We start from the raw sequence: 17,925 nt of genomic DNA on the forward strand, positions 1-17,925 counted from the left end.
AACATCTTAACAACTACTGGCCAGAGCTTCTAAAATGTAAATACCTTATAAACCTGTTGCAACCCTAAAACTGAGAGAAGTCATCAGTTGCCGTGTTTCCCAGGCCTTCAGGATGTCCTACTCTGTACTAGTCTATAAATCACAGGAAGAGGCAGCTCGTGACAATGTGCAGGTGATCTTGGTGATTTCCTGATTAGAAGGGCAGAACGAGGTCCCAAGTGCAGTGGCGCACCTGCTATGTTATTTCATGTTAGTCCTGGAACATACCATTTATGAGAGTTGGAATTAAAAAACCGGCCATGGGGAAATGACAGTACCCAATTTTAATAGTGGTGATTTTGCATTGACTTCTGTCTGACTGTAGAACCTAGAGGGTTTTTAGTAAAGAAATATATGTTTTTGTGCCAGCTACATGGGGAAGAGAGCTTTTACATTTTGCTTTATCTTCACAGAGGTATTAGGACCCCCCCTGCAAAGTTTTATCCTTCTTGACACAATTGACAGCACCTTTGTTTGTAGAGGTCTAGCGAACACAAATTAAGATGCTTTACAAATGTACAGTAGTGAGTTGTGTCTGTGTAACCTCCTGCAAAAAAAAAAAAATCCATTTAACACACAGGTCATTAGAGATCTAGTTACAAAAAGAAGTGCATGATTTTATGAAAAGTGGAAACTGAGATCACAGAGGGAAGCTAAGAAGATAGGGTTTGGTTAGGGCCACTGGTTGGCACTGGATTCACAAGTGCCCTGAACTCACTTCTTAGCTGGGCCAAGTGACTTCTCGATGCCCTCAGGGGATGTCACAGCCCTTCAGGCCACCTGCTCCTACCAGTGCTGACAGCAGCACTAGCTTCTGGGGTGTCATGAACCCCAGGGAAAACTTATCAAAGCAATGGACCTCTCCCTAGAAAAATATATATGATTACATTTCCCACATAACTTCAGGGCATTTACACACCTGCCCAATCCCATCCAAGGAAGCCTTGTCTGTGGGGCTGAAACTCCAAGGCAGAAAGAGGCTGTGGAGAGGCTCCCAGTGCTCGTTAGAAGGCCACCGACCACCTTACTCAGTCAACTATTTTTTTCTCTGAAGGACACCAAGTTGCACCCACATCAAAGCAGCTACTCTCCTGATGTCCCAAGACACCACATCCATTCAGAATGGCCCTGCGGACAAGACCTGACAAGGCTGGCTCCATGCGGTCCGGTTTGCACAAGGCTTTGGGGTGGTCGCAATACCTGAGAGGGGTACGTACTATCACAGGAAGGCCCCAGGCAGTGCCGCCAGGAAGAGGGTTTCTTTCCCGGCTCGCAGCGTCTCTCAGCCACCGTCTTGCAGGTCCTCGTGTGGACACAGTCCACCTTCCGAGACTGGAAGCCCTGACCACAGGCTGACGTACCAGGGCCTCCAAGGGCCTGTGTGCCAACATGCATCACAAGCCCCGAACGAGCGGTTCCTCCAAAAGGTGGGTCTGAAATGAGAAAAACAAACAAAAAGGTGGACAATGGGAGAAACTGGGGTGTCACTTCTTGCTGGGATCAAGCCTTTTACTGTACTGTACTTTCAGTATAGCAAGGGCTTGACAATTACGACCTTATTCAACAGGAAACTCATCTGCATTGTTCCTGGCTGACTAAGCAATGTGGTGGAGGAATCACAACCTCAATAGAGGCAAGCAAACCACGTGTTTCCATGAGCCTCCGGCACCACATCAAGGCACGCACCTCAAAAGACACACTCTCCTGATGAGCTGGAGCAGATCGATTTAGGCAAGGAAGAGAAGAATGACACATTTGTTAACAAACTGTAAGCTCCGTTTATATAAGCACTTGAAATATATTCTGGTATGAGTATGAATTTGTTTGTGAGCAATCTTCTCCACTAAGAGGAGCGCTCTAGTTTACATTTAGGACACACTGGGCTTCCCTGTTGGTGCAGTAGTTGAGAGTGCGCCTGCCGATGAGGGGACACGGGTGCGTGCCCTGGTTCGGGAAGATCCCACATGCCGCGGAGCAGCTAGGTCCGTGAGCCATGGACCCTGAGTCTGTGCGTCCGGAGCCTGTGCTCCGCAACGGGAGAGGCCACAACAGTGAGAGGCGCGCGTCCCACGAAAAAAAAAAAAAAAATGAAAATAAGGTACCTCATTTAAGGAATTTAGCGCTTTTGACTGTATGGGAAGATGCAAGAGTGTGGGCTTACCGAAATCATTCTTTTGATGTGCACCTCCACTATCTGGGGCCACTGTCTTTTGCTTTCGCATCGTGACTCTCCCGGGGTGGTGCACCATTAGGGCGGCCATAATGGGATGGCTTGATGGCTGCAACATCCTTTGTTTACTGATATGGCAGGCAATATTTTACTTCACAATGCCAAGATTCACAGTAAAAACAAGCAAAAACACAAACCAAGACAAAAACCAAAGAGTAGTAGCACTTACTGAGCACAAACCTGTGACGTAGACTCTATTATCAACCTCATTTTACTGAGGAGGAATCGGAAGTGTACAGAATGTTGTACCGCTCACTGGCCCGTGCAAATGCCCACCCCGGATCCATGATCTGTGCGTTGGAGGACAGGTGGGAGGTATGGTCACACCGTGAAACAAAATAGATGCCTCGGAACACGTTCTCAGAAGAGCCGTGGATACCGTAGTCACCTTGACCTGTCTTCCAGTGCCGTAGGCACCTTGACTCTGGCATGAGCTCTTCCTATCCTTCAAAGGAAGAGCTTGTGCAAGAGTCATCTGTCCCTCAGGAAGCAGCAAACTGATGCTAGAATAACTAGGAGGAATTTGATCCAAGAAATCTGCTTTATGTCAATTCTTGATTCGCACAAAGTGAGAATTCACATTGGGAAATTTCTCCTTGTTTATTAAGAACTCTCAAGCCTTTAGCCACTCCTAGAGACAACAGAGTCATACACTTTCATACCTAGAAAAAACAGTAGACATCATCTAACCCTAGATCCCTCTGCATCAGGGGTCCTTCACATTTCAGTGCCACGGATCCCTCTGTAGTCTAGAGAAGCCTATGGCTCCCTTCTCAAACAAGGATTTTAAATCTATAAAATAACATATACTTGATTACAAAGGAAGCCAATTAATTATATTGAAATACAGTTACTGAAATAGTTTTAAATGTGTGATGTAGTAGTATATTTGCTTCTCTATTAACACACTAAATTATAGGATCTGCTAGTACAATTGATTTTGAAATGGTGATGAATGTAATTGCTGTTTTGGATGCCTGGCACAATTTTCATGGCATGTGAAAACAGCTGTGATTTCTATTGGTAACAAAATCACAGGTATTGCTACTAGTAATATATGTTGTGGCCTGCATTTTTACAATTGAAGGCAATACTCAATTGCCGTTAAGAGCTTAGTGACAATGAGGATGTAATCCTTTTCCCATGCAAGTCCGTGGTTCCCTTGGAGAACCATGGGGCTCAGGTTAGGAACCCCTACCCTGCAGCATCCTGGTGGCAGCTCGAACATCTTGAATGACAGCGCACTCAGTATCTCCAAGGTGTCCAGTTCCTAGTTCAGTCTCTTATAATCATGAACGTTAGGGTCAGGTAAATCTAGAAGCAGTCCCAGCTTTGTTGGCATGTTAGTTATGTGACCATAGCTATTTAACCCTGTGGACATCGCTGTCTTCATTGCAAGAATTGGAACAAGATGACAATTACGTTAGAAAACATGCAAATGTCTCAGAGCACAAAGAGCACATAGGTGATTTAGCAATATTTTCTTCCCTTTGCTTTCAGTGAGTTGAAATGCACCTTTTTGAAGTTTCCACCTAATTTTGCCCTAGCTCTACTCTTTGAAGCCACACAAGTCATGGCTCCTAACATACTTGAAGATGGCTCTATCACGCCCCTGTATTGGTTGTCTCTATGTGGTGATTCTGTTGCTTCTCTGAGTAAAAGAAAATCTGAGCATATGGCTGGGAGTTATCTGTGCTGCTGCCCATTCCCAGAGAGACGTGTGAGGGCCCTGAAACAGTCATCATGTTAGGATCGATTTTTCCTTTGGAAGGCACTTCCTGTAGGATCTGTCCTACCCGTCCTTACTAATAAGCTCCTGGAGTATTTGTTCTTAGGTGGTTCACGGGCACGTGGTCAGAGTGCTCTGTGTCTTGCGGTGAAGGATTCCACAGTCGGCAAGTGGCCTGTAAGCGCACGAGAGCCAATGGGACTGTGCAGGTGATGCCTCCGAGAGCATGTGCCCCCAGAGAGAGGCCTCTGGGAAGAAGACCCTGCTCCACTCACCCGTGTGTTCAAGGGCTTATTGAAGCAGGGAACCAGGTAACGGTGACAAATCTAGTGTTTTGATAGTATAATCACCCAGTCCCTGTGGTCAAACCCATGCATCAAAACAATGAAATTTAAAAAGAGACTTCTCTTGCGGTACAGTGGTGAAGACTTCGCCTTCCAGTGCAGGGGATGCGAATTGGATCCCTCGTTGGGGACGAAGATCCCACGTGACTAGTGGCCAAAAAAACCAAAACATAAAACAGAAGGAATACTGTAACAAATTCAATGAAGACTTTTAAAATGGTGCACATCAAAAAAATAAACTCATGCATCAGGGCCACTCCGCACAGGGGAAGAGGGGAGCCCAACTGCTGCGTGACAGTCATGAAACTCAGCTGCACGGGGACCTTACCACACCGCGCACAGGCTGGTTCACGGGACCTTCTTATCCTTTTATGGGCCTCTCTGATGTAATTAACACAGGCTGAAGAGACCAAGAGTTTCCCTCGACCCTTCTGAAAATGTTCGGGAATGTTAGTGCAGGAAGGTAATGGACACTTTCTGCATTTCTGCCCTGCAGTGCAGCAGTTGTTGCTGTTGGGAGTCATTGTGCTAATTCTCTTAAGTCATTTCCCCTTTACTTGTTCTGATTTACTCCAAGCACTACATGGCTACACACTTGTCTAACTGGAAAATGCACAGCCCCAATTCTGTGCAGGGACGATGCAAAGCAGAGTGTGATATGTTTTTCTGGAGCATCAAGTTTATTAACTAAAGTTGGAAGTTCTTGCAACAAGAACTATCCCCCTCCCCCACCAACACAGAAGACAGAAGAGTGGGGGAGGGGACACGTGCCCCAGGAATGACAGTCCAGTCTCTGAGGTTTCACCCAGGTGGGGGTTGAGGGGCAGCCCTGCAGCCATGGTGGCCTGTCTTGCCGTGGCCCAGGCTGCTCCGAACCATCCTCTGAGCTGGCCAGGGTCTTGGATACAATGCTTCTGAAGGCCGTGCAGAGAACACAGTCATCTTGCACTGGACCGGGTCCCAGGTAGCGCGGTGGCCTGACCTTCCTGCATCGGTCATCCGTGGGGTTCAGATGGGCTCACTTTATGATGACGCGTCTTGCTGGGCAGCTTGCAACAAAGGTGTTTTTTTTTGTTTTTTTTTTTTGCGGTACACGGGCCTCTCACTGTTGTGGCATCTCCCGTTGCGGAGCACAGGCTCCAGAAGTGCAGGCTCAGCGACCATGGCTCAGGGTCCCCACCGCTTCGCGGCATGTGGGATCTTCCCGGGCCAGGACACGAACCCGTGTCCTCTGCATCAGCAGGTGGACTCTCAACCATGCGCCACTAGGGAAGCCCAACAAAGGTGTTTTGATATAAAGTTCCAGATTCTCCCAACCACCCCTTGCTTTTTCTGGCTGTGGCCAGAGGGAGTGGATGAGGACATACTCTCAGGCTGCCCACCGTGGGAGGCCCTTCCAGTGTTGGACACACCTGGGGGGCAGCTGGTTCCCTCTGGGGCTCCAATCCTGCTGCTGGTGGAGGGGGATGTCCCAGGGCCACACTGGTGGGCTGGGCAGGGGGTGGCAGTCCTTGACTCCAGGCTGGGTGGGGGACAGGCAGGCTCACTGGTCTTCTGCCCTGCCTGCTGGTCTTCCTGCAGCTGTCCATTTTCTCCCTGGTAGAGCCATCTGGTTTTCAGGGTGGACAACTCAGGGCTTAAAGAAGCCTCAAGTTCACTGACAGTGAGGTCCCCGGAAGAGAAGGGCCTCACAGTTATGATGGAGGACCCCACCATTGGTTTCATGGAGGTCACACTGCCTGTTACTGGGTCCTGGATCTGCTTGCAAGCCAAGCTCAGAGTCCTCACCATGGTCACCTCCGGGTCCTCTTCTCAGGGTGGCTGGAGTGGCTCCTTCTGGCCCATGTTCACCCATGGATGCCTCATGAGATCAGATAAGGTGCCTCTGTCACTGGGGTTGAGGGCAATCATTTTTTGTAATAGAGCCCTTACCTCCAAAGACAGGTAAGGTAGGATGGGGTATTGCCCTCGTAGGATTTGCTCCCACATTTCCTGGACGTCTTCTCCCACAAAGGGCCGGCACCCAGTTACCATGCTGTAGAGAACTACACCCAGGCTCCACAGTCCAACGCAGGGCCGCTGTAGCTCTGCCCCCGCAAGAGTTCCGGGGCAGCATACGGGAGTGTGCCGCAGATCGTGTCCAGTTTGCCACTCTCATCACACTTGTTGCTGAAGCCAAAGTCTGTCAGTTTTATATTCATGTTGGCATCCAAGAGGAGGTTCGGTAGCTTCAGGTCCCTGTGCACGATGCCCCTCTGGTGGCAGTGCTGCAGGGCGGAGACCAGCTGCTGGAACGGGCGTCGGGCCTCCGCCTCTGTCATACGGCCATGGTTCACTAGGTAGCTGAACATGTCCCCCCCCACTGAGGTACTCTATCACGAGGAACATTGTCTCCTCCGTGTCAATCACCCCCAGCAGTTTTACAATATTGGGGTGATTCAGAGCCTTCATACAGCACACTTCCCGGTAAACTGCCTGGGAAGTTGAGAAGCTCTGCTGACCTTTCTTAATGATCTTCACAGCCACCTGTGTCCCGGTCAGAATGTGCCGGGCCAGCTTCACTTTAGCGAAGCCGCCTTCACCAATGGTGTGGAGGATCTCGTACTCATCAATATGAGCCTCCTTGTCAGCAGAGTTGGCTGTGAGGCCCTTCATCATGGTGGCCTGCTAACTACACTGATGACAGCACTAACTAGCAGTGCTAACTATGCTAAGTAACTGCTAACTGTACAAACAATGCTAAGTATGCTAACTCTACTAACAACGCTAACTATGCTAATAAAGTATTAACTATACCAACTACGCTAACTATACCAACAATACAGACCATGCTAACTGTACTGATCTAGCAGTACTAACTAAAATTAGCATAAAAATGAGAAAAAGCGGAAAGGAAGAAAGCAGAAGAAATGGAAAAGAAACAGCAAAAAATTGAGACGAAAACATTTAAAACTAAAAGAAATGATAAAGAGAGGAAAATAAAACAAAATGAGAAAAAGGCAAAGAACAAAGAAAAATGAGAAAAAAAAAAAAGGTTAGAGAAAAGAGGGAAAAAAATCAACAAAATGGCAGAAACAAGGAAAAAACAATCTAAATGTGGGTCCACGGCCAACAGGTCAACAAAAGCAGCTTCCTGGGCTCTAAGGACCAAAAACCTGGGCCCAGCTGGGCTCTTTTATACGGTTTTTGTCACTTACATCACAGTGGTGCACTCTGAGGTCAAAGTAAGAAATGGACCCATCACCACTGGGGATAAACCACAGCGGTTTTCTCACTGTTTCAGTTCAAGGCCCCTTTTTCTTTGGGAAAAAGGATCCCAAAGAAATTTTTCTGTATGTGTGTTATTAGATATTGGTATTCACTTTGTTATAAATTAAAATCTGTAGGATACTTTAGTGGCCTTTTTATTTCTAGTTTGAAAATGTGTAATAAGTTTAAAGACCTCATAATGCGTTTGCATAATGTAGTGAAATGACACTGGATTTCATAGTGATCCCTCGGACCTGTTCATCCTCTCTGCTGTCCATGTACCTTAACTGTAAAAATGCAACATATGCATCCATATTTCCCAATGAATTAAAATGTAATATTAAAATGGACTGATTTGGATTTTTGTGTTAAATACTTAAACTTTTAGGCTTATTGCCATGAAGCTGTTTGTTATGTCCCATTATTACATTCTTAATCTCTGCAGCATTTTTCTTTCCTAGTACCACTTATTTCTTCCACCTTCCCTTTCTCCTGATCAATTTCTAACTTTTTATCAGTTGTAATGCAAGACAATCATAAACTGTCTACATTGCTAGTAATTTTTTTAATTAATAGACTTTATCATTTTAGAGCAATTTTAAGTTTATAGAAAAATTGACTGGAAAGTAAAGAGGTTCCCAAGCATGCCCTCCCCTCCTGCACACACAGTTCCCCCTATTACTTACATCTTATATTAGTGTGTAGTGTGGTACATGTTACAATTAATGAACCCATATTGATACATTATTATTAATTAAAGTCCATAGCTTACATTAGGATTCACTCTTTAAATGTATTATGACGTGTCCACCATCACTGTATCATATTTGTTAGCCGTATTAACCTTTTTGAAGAACAAACTGGCTTCATTGATCTTTTCTACTTCATTAATTTATGGTTTATTATTTCCTTTCATCTACTCACTTTAGAGTTATTGTACTTTTTCTCACTTCTCAAGTGGGAAAAATAAAAGCACTTTATTATTTCATTCCACCCAGTTTCTTTAGCCTTCTGTAGACAGGATCTTGGGCCACTTCCCCACCCAACGTGCCTCAAATGCCCCAGTCTTCCTTCGGTCTCTTAGGTCTACTAATTTTTTAATTCAATTTTGCTTCTCTATCCCCTCTTCTCTATATTACCAGTCACCTGATAAATCCTGCTGACTATATCCTAAATTCACTGAAGGGAGGAACATCTCTGTCTTTCTACTGCAAATAAATTACTCCAATTTCTTTCAGTTCACAGCTAGAAAGAAAGGTCTCTATCATTTCATTTCCTCAAACATGATCTTCATCATGACCCTCAGGCTTCAGAAGCCCTCCTTTGGTACTTAGGTTAGCCTTCAAGGTCTTTGTAATCTGATACATTTTTTCTACAGGCACCTTTTTCTCTCAGTATAGGCACACGATCCACTCAAATCAAGCACAACCCACAAATTAGCCTTTATGCATTTTATCCACAGTATTTCCCACTGTGAAGCATCTCTTCCACCTGTGAAATTTTCCACAGTCATGCCAGGTTATCACCTGATTGGTTGCAAAAACTCATTCTTGCACTTATAAAATATTAATATAAAGTAATATAAAGCAATATAGAAATAACTTTTTCTCAACAATCTATTTTATCTTGCTAAATGGATTGGCAGCTTCTTAGATGCATGAACTAGGCTTCATACTTTTTCGATCTTTAAGAACACAACGAAGGACTCATCACGTTGTAGATTTGCTAACACTTACTGAAATGCAAGTATATATCAAATATAACATACCTTGCCTGCCAGGCGGCTGGAGATGATGCCATTGCTAGATATAAGACAGTCAGCCAGAGTAGTTTTTCCTGTTAAAGTAACAATATTAATTTAAATCGATTTCTTTTTTTAAAGGGTGAGGTAGGTAGATTGTATCGACAAATTTAACATCTAACCATAGAACTGGTTTAGCAAATATTTCCTATTTACCTATACTAAGTGAAGCGAGATACAACGGGCAGTTTAATTAGAACTTTGAATAAAATATCATATGGAAGGACACAGATTCCAGCACTCCACAGTGCTGTAATCTGTATTGCCAACCCTGCGGATCAACCTCACTTTAAAATCCGTCATGCAACATTTTTTTTTTAAGGACAGAAAAATATTTTTTAATTGAGGCATAATTTACACAGAGCAAAATGCACAGACTCTTCAGTGATAAGACAAACCACTGTGCCAATCAAAATATAAAACATCTGACAAACAACTTTTACAGTTACTCAAATCTGTCCGACAAAGAATTTGATCAAGTTTATTGTAATTATTACATCAGTCATCAGATATCCATAACTGTGTCCAGGCCTATAAACTTAAACTCTTGACAGCTCAGCATGACAAAAGGATAGCACAGCAATCATTTTTTCCTCTGAATGATATACTGGGTAAAACATCACCAAAAAACAATGGAACATTATCTTTCGCCATATTTCCCCATGTATGGCCTCAGCTGGCTTTGACCAGTTAAACTGTCTGAAGAAAATACCCATTTGGCAAAGAAATTCATGAAATTTACCCATATCTCCTACTGGCTGCAAGCCAATGGAGAGCGTCAGCTACACTGCAGTGACCAATGCTACCTAGTATCCAAACATAAACCCAGGAATCTACTCTAATAATAAAAGAAATTCTTAGGATACTCAAGTACGCATTTAGACCTTTAATACTGTATTACGTGCTTGTCATGTAAATATTATGTGTTAGCATATAACCCCAGAGCGTCCCTTTCCTGCTTCCAATGGAGTAGAACATTCTAAGTACGGTAAGCATATATCCCCCCAAATGTAAGTGTCAAGAAAGCAGGGACTCTGCTTTATTCACAACTGTATCCCTAGGACCAGAACAAGGCTTGGCATATAAGAAACATTCAATGAATTATCTGTTGAATGAATAAATGAATCACAGGTTTTCCAGGATAGTATTATCTTAACATACTTCTAACTAGTAAATTTTAAAGTAATTTGCTGTACACACACGTGCCACTGACTTGCCGCATGATTTAATTGACAAAGCAAAAAAAAAACTTTTGTCACACTTCATGTCCTCAAAACGTGAGCAGGATAATTATAGAAACTCATGGGGTAGGTTAGTCAACAGATTTGTATACAAAACTCATCCTCAGTTGCCTTCACCTACAAAGTGATCCATCACCTCTCCTTTTAGTTCCCGTAACTACTTCAACTATTATACCAAAGGCAATAGCCACCTAACCTCTTTTCTGCCCTTCAATCCATCCTAAACACTTCCACTGGACCAATCTTACTAGTGTACTATTTGATTACAACATCCCTGCTTTATTCTGTTCTCCCAGTGGCTCCCTATTACCTAATAATAAATGCCAATGATCGTCTTCATGATACATCCCGTACCTGCCGAGGGCTTCTCCTTGTCATCATTTAATCCTCACAATGCTATAAGGTAGGTTTGGTTTTTATTCCGGTACACAGAGGCTGTATACTGAAGCTCAAAACGGCAAAGTAACTCGAAATGGAGTTTTGAACTCAGGTTGTCTAACTCCAGAGCTGGAGCACTTAACCCATATCCTAGTGCCTAGCTGGCATGAAGGGCTCTTTAACATGCAGCCCAGCCGACCTCTTCACTTTTCTCTCTTACTCCCTCACCTTCGGGATGGTATATGGGTTTTATCTCACACTGCCAATCCTATCACTCTGCTGTGGCTACGTGAACTAAGAAGGAGTCTGAAACCAAGCGCGGGCTTAGCAGGAGGCAATGCTGTGGGATGAAAGCAATGTCTGTGAGAAGCTAAGCACCATGCATCCCTCCCCCCTCTCATGTCCCGTGCGTTGGTCACGTACATTTCATTCTCCCCTTGCTGACATTATTCCCACTTGAAATGTGTGTCCCCATCTGCCATCTTGAATCACCCTTCCGGGGTCATCTCTAACACTGTTATAAAGCCCTTTTCTTAACCCATTACTAGCTTCCCGACCCTCCAGCTCTCTCAACCCTTAGAGTCTACTTTTTGCCTGTCTCATGTTGTGCTGCCTCAACCCCCAAATCACCTCTCTATATAGCTGGGCTGGTGCCCTGTGCATAAATCTCTACCTTCTGACATAGCTAGCAAAATACCTCGAACTTAGCAGATGTTCAATAAACATCGGACGAGTTAAACAGAATCACATAACACAGGTTCTGAGGACATTACGTCAAGGCTACAGACGTGTTATATTACAAAGCCATTTCAAAATACTTGACAAATACTTAAAAACTCAACTTCTCGTTTAAAAGACAACAAAATATACTACATAGAAGAATAACAATCACTAGTTAGCTGTGTTCCTCCCACAGCAAACTTTTAAAGGAAATAAGACTTGCAGCTTAGCAAGCATCACTCCACTGACACATGCGGAGACGCACCCCCTTAATTACTGAAAATAAGCCATTTAGAAAGGATTCTTACCATGGTCAACATGAGCCAAAACACAGATATTCCTGATGTTAGCCGTGTTTTTCTGGAGTTGAATCATCTTATCCAAACTATTGAGCACCATGGTCACTTATTTCCTGTGACTAATAATTCAACATGTATTACAAATAGCTGAAGATCGGGGCGTTAAAAGATAAAAGCTTCTACTGCTGGGAGCTGACAAGACTTCTCGAGTCCCTTAAAGTAAGAACCCAACGGATGCTTACTGAAGGGACAGACCCACCCAGGCCCAAGTCCAATTTGAGCACTTCAACAAATACTGTACCACGACTGTACTCGCGGAGTTTACTCATCCTTCCGGACCGGCCATTTGCGATGAATCACAAAGCTCGTAGGGGTTGGGTGCACAGTGACACCTGGAACTCTGCCCCGTACTCGGTACTCGGGCATTATTTCTCCAGGTCAGTGATTACATACTGGACGGGTCTTATGCAGGAGGGAGAGAAGATGCCGACATCTCTCTCTTCCCCTGCTCGATCTTTCTCCAAGCCTCTCCTATCACTCCCAATTGCTTTCACTGGAGGTAAAACACCCAGCTTCCCGACTAAAGTTTGGGCTCACGTGCAGGTGCACTGAACGTCTTCCATTCCTTTCCACACTGGGGAAACAAAGAAAAAACAAACCCTCAACTCTACATTCCCTTCATCCTCACTCCCTTTTTCTTTGAGGATCCCGGGTCCGCACTGAGAAACGGCCGGCCCGGCCCGGCCCGGCCCGGACACTACGTTCGGACGGCAGCCGCTCTCAGCCCAGGCTCGCCCCTAGCCCCGTCCCCGCCCTGCCGCAGCGGCGACCCGGGACCACCACTGCCTGGGGTTGGCGGAAGAGGACGCCCGGACGCCTGTGGGCCCGCACTTACAGGCTCCCGCCGCCCAGCCAGCCCAGCTCGAATCACTGCGTCGACCCCACCACCCGCAGAACAAGCGCCCTCACCTGCGCGTGCACCTTACGCCCGCGCGCCGGGGGCGGGACTGAGAACGCACGACCTTTGACCCGTCTGCGTCTCTGGCGCCGCCGGAAGCAGGCTGAGCGTCCGTTGGCCGCGCCCCGCCGGTTACCTGGACTGAGGCCGGTGCGGTGGAGTTGCAGAAGCTGTGGCTGCGGAGGAGCTGTGGAGCCGGCCCCGCGAGCCGGGAGCATGAGGACCTGGTGTCTGTGTCAGATTTGTACCTGCAGGTAAGAAACGGCCGGTGTGGCGGCCGCCGGGGCTTGGAAGCGAGCTGGGGTCTCGGGGAACGGAGCCCTCAGAGTGGCCGCCCCGCCAAGGTGGAGGACGCGGGCCCAGCGACGTCCCACTTATCCCCGGGTCCGCAGATGCTCGCTGCTCACCCGCCAGCTACCGCGGGTTAAGCAGTTCTGCTTTGTCGGCTCCTATCCAGGGGCGCAAACTGAAATGCTATGGCGCCAGGCGAATGATATACGCCTGTGTAGCAGCGGCTGGATGTCCGGCTGCCAAGGGTGGAGACCTGATCCGACGGGGAGAGTGTATACCCACAAAAAATTTTTTTAATTAATTAATTTTTGGCTGTGTTGGGTCTTCGTTTCTGTGCGAGGGCTTTCTGTATCTGCGGCAAGCGGGAGCCACTCTTCATCGCGGTGCGCGGCCCTCTGACACTATACATGAGAGTGGACCCAAGCCTTACATTAGTGTTTATATTGTAAAATCTGGAGTTTTTCGGTGTCCTTGCATAGTTACGAAAGATTACAATATATTTCAAACTGCCAAGAAAATAGAGGGGATTTCCTAGAAAAATGTATCTGAGTTAGAAATAAAGTTGTAACTTTTCCACTGTCCCGATAATGCTGTCCACTCCTTGTAACCTACGTAGGCCTTAGAGGAGGAAGGAAGGGAGGGAGGGAGGGAAGGAGGGAAGACGGGAGGGAGGGAGGGAGGAAAAGGGAGGGAGGGAAGGAAGGGGAAGGAGGGAAAGAGTCAAGGAGAGAAGGAGGAAAGGACAGAAGAAAGGAAAGAAAGAAAAGGAAAGAAGGAAGTACACTGTTGAGGTAGCTGAGGTGTCCCATTGCTTCTCTTCTGTGTGGCTCAGCCTCATTAGGTTAACACAGTCTTACAAGTTACTGTAAAATGGTTGAGTTTTCTCTTCACCAAGTGACCTTGGAAACTCCAAGGCCTGTAGCAAATGAAGGGGAATTTCAGTTCCAGCACCATGAATGTTTTCTAGAAAGACTCACTGCTAATCTTGAAGCACTATACACTTGACCCTTGCACAGTGTGGGAGTTGGGGCGCCACCCTTCCCCGCCATGGAAAACCCACGTATAACGTGTAGTTGGCCCTCCGTATACTCAGTTCCTCCGTTTCCGAGGTTCCACATCCACATATTCAACCAACCTTGGATACTGCAGTCTTTACTAGTCATAGAAATCTGTGTATAAGTGGACGCAAGCAGTTCAAACCCATCAGCTGTATAAGAGAAGGAAGCTATTAAACGCGGTTACTCACCAACCGCTGCTAAAAAGTCTCTCTGTGCAGACATCTCAAATCCACGGCTAACCTCCTCACAATAGCCAGAAATGAAAGTGTGCTCGTGCCTCCTGCTCCTGCTCTCCCAACTACCACCCACTTCCACACCGGCTTCAGGCTGTCCGTTTGGAACTTCTTGCCACTCTTTCCTGCCCTTGACATTCTTTTAGGTGTGATTCACAGGAAGTGAATGACTGGGATGAGGCAGTGAGAGTGAATCTCTGTGGGATCCGCTCTGAATCCTGTAACTCACACCCCAAAGACAGCCCAGGGCACTGAGCCCAGCAGCGTTGCTCCTGGACTCAGAGAGGCAGCCAAGGTGACCATACGCAAGGCCACCAGAACCCGAATGCAAATAAGTCACCTGCCTTTGTAAGGATGCCACTGAATAATCAAAGTACATTTATCTCTGAATTCCTAGTCAGGATCGTGAAAGAGAAATAGTAACTCTTAGGTGATAGAAACAGTAGTAAAATACAGTACACAGGAAGGTCATTTGAATGAAAACAAGACAAAAGGTACAACAGCAAATGAAAAATAGCAACTTTAAATAGAAAGTGAAGCAGTTTAATAACAAATTTTGTTAATAAGAAAAATATATGTCCCCTGTGTTTATTACATACTGTACAAAATAAAATATTGCACCTTTAAGTCATATAATAAATATATACAAAGAGTATTGTACAAATGATCTCTCTTTTAATTTAAAAAGCCTTCAACAATCAAGTGTGATTGATGATGAACAGCTCACAGGCTGGTGTGTCCTCGTCACGTTCCCACACACCCATTCCCAACCACCAGACCCTCCACGTCCAGTAGTGCTCATCCCAGTGTCAGTGAGGCTGCAGTTAGAACAAGAGACCTGGTGCTCAGGATATGGCAGAGAGACTCAGCAAGCTCGTCCACAGACAAATGCAAAGCCAGAACGCACTGCTCACTTAGGAGTGACCAGGGACTAGGGCCAGCACACCTGCTTCAGGTAACTTTGCTGCCGACAGGCTATAGGCAACATGAGCACAGGCAGCTGGGACCCCGAATAAAGAAGTATGACCACTTATTTGGGGTTGTGGGCCATCCGAAGCCATGACTGGTAGAATGTAAGGTAAGAGCCCCCTAACCAAATCAGCTTTAGAACTTACAATTAAATACTAGGTCCCAGCTCCTTCAGCAGCAATATCTTCTCCAAACTTTACCTCCGCCCTGACGCCATCACTAATGCCAGCATTGGCACGATCCAAACCCAAACCAATTCTGACCTAACCCTAATCCATAAAGCCAACTCTAGCCTTAACAATAAGTTAACCTCCATTTTTCTCACCTAACCCAAGGCTAAAACTAAAATGAACCTTACACTTATTCACCAAATCCTAACTCTAACTCCTCATCCTAACTGTACCTTCCAGCCTAATGTTAATTCGCTTTGGATTTACTGACAAATCAGCTCAAATTAAAAGTTATTTACTGTAAACAGCTCTTTTCAGCTATCATGTTTCAGAGTTAGATTACTTTCTCATAATTTTTCCAAAATAAAAATCCTTAGGGATACTATCTTATGCATAAATTCGGTCTAACAATGTTTTGGCTTTTCTGTTTGTGTGCAAGAGAATAGTGCTGAGAAAAGTCTCATTCACAGCTCTTAAAAGAACGCTTTGAATATACTTCAAAATCAGTAGAAGAGGTTAACTTTCCATCTCCTTTAATTTCCAAGATGCCTCATTTGGTCACAGGTCGATTTCCGTAGTTGTGAAAATGGCAGCCATGTTTACTCAGTGTTTTCTTCCCTAAGTTCTCTAAGAGCAAGGACAAGATGCCATTCTCCCAGGATGCCTGGATCAGTCAGGGTCACAAGCCTGTCCAGAGTGATTGTCTCCTTTTCACGTTTAGTAAGGGTCCATAAAAATGCCATTAGAGCCAACATCTTAAGAACTACTGGCCAGAGCTTCTAAAATGTAAATGCCTTATAAACCTGTTGCAACCCTAAAACTGAGAGAAGTCATCAGTTGCCGTGTTTGCCAAGCCCTCAGGATGTCCTACTCTGTACTAGTCTATAAATCACAGGAAGAGGCAGCTCGTGACAATGTGCAGGTGATCTTGGTGATTTCCTGATTAGAAGGACAGAAGGAGGTCCCAAGTGCACTGGCGCACCTGCTGCGGTATTTTATGTTAGTCCTGGAACGTACCATTTACAAGAGTTGGAATTAAAAAACCGGCCATGGGGAAATGACAGTACCCAATTTTAATAGTGGTGATTTTGCATTGACTTCTGTCTGATTGTAGAACCTAGAGGGTATTTTGTGAAGAAATATATGTTTTTGTGCCAGCTACATGGGGAAGAGAGCTTTTACATTTTGCTTCATCTTCACAGAGGTATTAGGACCCCCCTGCAAAGTTTTATCCTTCTTGACACGATTGACAGCACCTTTGTTTGTAGAGGTCTAGCGAACACAAATTAAGATGCTTTACAATCGTACAGTGGTGAGTTGCGTCTGTGCACCCTCCTGCAAAAAAAAAAAAAAAAAAAAAAATCCATTTAACACATAGCTCATTAGAGATCTAGTTACAAAAAGAAGTGCATGATTTTATGAAAAGCGGAAACTGAGATCACAGAGGGAAGCGAAGAAGCTAGGCTTGGGTTAGGGCCACTGCTTGGCACTGGTGTCAGAAGTGCCCTGGACTGAGTTCTTAGCTGGGCCAAGTGGCTTCTCGATGCCCTCAGGGGACGTCACAGCCCTTTAGGCCACCTGCTCCTCCCAGTGCTGACAGCGGCACTAGCTTCTGGGGTGTCATAAACCCCAGGGAAATCTTATCAAAGCAATGGACCTCTCCCTAGAAAAATATATATGATTACATTTCCCACATAACTTCAGGGCATTTACACACCTGCCCAATCCCATGCAAGGAAGCCTTGTCTGAGGGGCTGAAACTCCAAGGCAGAAAGAGGCTGTGGAGGGGCTCCCAGTGCTCGTTAGAAGGCCACCGACCACCCTACTCAGTCAACTATTTTTTTCTCTATAGGACACCAAGTTGCACCCACATCAAAGCAGCTAATCTCCTGATGTCCCAAGATACCACATCCATTCAGAATGGCTCTGCGGACGAGACCGTGATAAGGTTGGCTCCATGTGGTCCGGTTTGCACAAGGCTTCGGGGTGGTCGCAATACCTGAGAGGGGTACGTACTATCACAGGAAGGCCCCAGGCAGTGCCGCCAGGAAGAGGGTTTCTTTCCCGGCTCGCAGCGTCTCTCAGCCACCGTCTTGCAGCTCCTCGTGTGGACACAGTCCACTTTTCGAGACTGGAAGCCCTGACCACAGGCTGACGTACAGGGCCTCCAAGGGCCTGTGTGCCAACATGCATGACAAGCCCCCGACGAGCAGTTC

General features: G+C 45.7%; 1 protein-coding gene across 1 annotated transcript in view; it reads right to left on the reverse strand.

Annotated features, from left to right (window-relative positions):
- Positions 1–308: 308 nt before the first annotated feature.
- ADAMTSL3 (ADAMTS like 3) overlaps positions 309–17,925 on the reverse strand; it is a gene marked incomplete at its 5' end in the record, with an annotated part of 559,659 nt that continues 542,042 nt past the window's right edge. The window contains 3 exon segments of the mRNA XM_079701202.1: positions 309–586; positions 1,257–1,398; positions 1,400–1,472. Coding sequence (XP_079557328.1) covers positions 480–586; positions 1,257–1,398; positions 1,400–1,472 — 322 coding nt within the window. The 3' untranslated portion in view covers positions 309–479.

Source organism: Hyperoodon ampullatus (assembly GCF_949752795.1).
Source record: "Hyperoodon ampullatus genome assembly, chromosome: 3".
Lineage (NCBI taxonomy): Eukaryota > Metazoa > Chordata > Mammalia > Artiodactyla > Ziphiidae > Hyperoodon > Hyperoodon ampullatus.